This window comes from Sinocyclocheilus grahami, unplaced genomic scaffold (assembly GCF_001515645.1).
Source record: "Sinocyclocheilus grahami isolate Dianchi unplaced genomic scaffold, SAMN03320097.WGS_v1.1 scaffold3109.1, whole genome shotgun sequence".
NCBI lineage: Eukaryota > Metazoa > Chordata > Actinopteri > Cypriniformes > Cyprinidae > Sinocyclocheilus > Sinocyclocheilus grahami.
Genome location: NW_015508276.1, coordinates 33,514 through 34,815, shown reverse-complemented (window position 1 = coordinate 34,815; position 1,302 = coordinate 33,514). Strand labels below are relative to the sequence as shown.

The window sequence follows — 1,302 nt, the reverse complement described above, 5'->3', positions numbered from 1 at the left end:
AAGTCGTCCAAACAAGGCCGCCACTCGTCCTTCCTGGAAGGGAAGACCAGCACGCTGCAGTCTGGGGACAAACACAGTCGCCATAACTACATGGAGTCCTCACACGGATCCATGCCTTCCACATCCTCCTCCAAAAGCTCCTCGTCCTTCCTCAGCCTGTCCAAGAGCCACGGAGCGCTGAACGATGCCAAGTCTGTGAGCAATCTGGCCGAGACACGACTCCACCTAGACGATCCCATGGTGGGATCAGGCTCGGGCTCCCGCTACTTCCCGTCCAGCTGTCTGGATCTAAACGCGGCTCCCGGGAGCCCCAGAGGCGAACGGCACGCTGGGACGGAGCGGCAGGGTCACAGCCCCAGCAGTCGGGGGAACGCGCGACTAGAAGGGGGCACTCTGGATTCACGACGTTCTTCGGGTCGGAAAAAGACACCGGATGAACCGAAGGCTACAGACACACTGGACCTAAGCAGGGCTGCGGCAGCAGGGGGCGGCCATGCTCACAACCTGCCCTCCCCCCATGAATCCTATCCTTACGGTCTTGGCTACACCAGCCCATTTTCCTCGCAGCAGCGACCTCATCGCCACTCCATGTACGTGCGGAGAGAGCGACACCGGCCGCACGGCCAGGAGGCAAATTTGGTGGTCGGGCAGGGAGTGCCAACACGTGCCAGCAGCCTACAACTCCTCTCGCCGCAGCTCCAGCATCGCACACTCCCACGCCACAACACTAGTTCCTCTCGAGAAGAACTCCCGCAAGATCTGAGCAGGGTCAGTGACCTGCTCTCGATTTATCTCCGTGTCCTGTAGCATATTACAGTAGGCGCTGATCTCGCTTATCTCCGTTGGTTCCCCTGATCAGCATTTGAATATTTCTATCCAAGCAAGGATGCCCTCTTATTCATCTGTTCGTCTTTTTCTGAATATTACAAGTTTTCTCTACTGTTTGCAAACAGGAATATTACAAATGATGCTTGTTCACCATAATAATTTCAGGAGATTCGATTTGTGATGTGTTTGCATGCGTGTATGTGATCTAATTTATGATATGGCTCTGCTGCATCCTGCATTCATGCATTTTGTTTTGTTCTCTCTGATTATTACATGCACACCCCCAGTGTCTACCAGTGTCTGCTTATTTCGCTGTGTGTTTATGTCTGCAGAATGAACAGTCTCCCAAAGAGAAGCCTCATTCTCGACCCCCGATTAAAGATTCTACGAGGGACAACACAGCTTCCTTCCACTCACAACGCCCAAAAAACGAGGTCCGAGGTCTTAACAGGACCCTCAGAACAGAACGCACGC

The 1,302-nt window shown here is 53.8% G+C and overlaps 1 protein-coding gene across 1 annotated transcript in view; it reads left to right on the top strand.

The window, feature by feature from the left end:
• The window catches only part of LOC107576008 (cyclin-dependent kinase-like 5), a 56,286-nt gene that overhangs the window by 27,962 nt on the left and 27,022 nt on the right, over nucleotides 1-1,302 (top strand). The window contains exons 5-6 of the mRNA XM_016262296.1: nucleotides 17-768; nucleotides 1,161-1,262. Of these exons, the coding sequence (XP_016117782.1) occupies nucleotides 17-768; nucleotides 1,161-1,262 (854 nt within the window). The remainder of the gene's footprint in view (nucleotides 1-16; nucleotides 769-1,160; nucleotides 1,263-1,302) is intronic.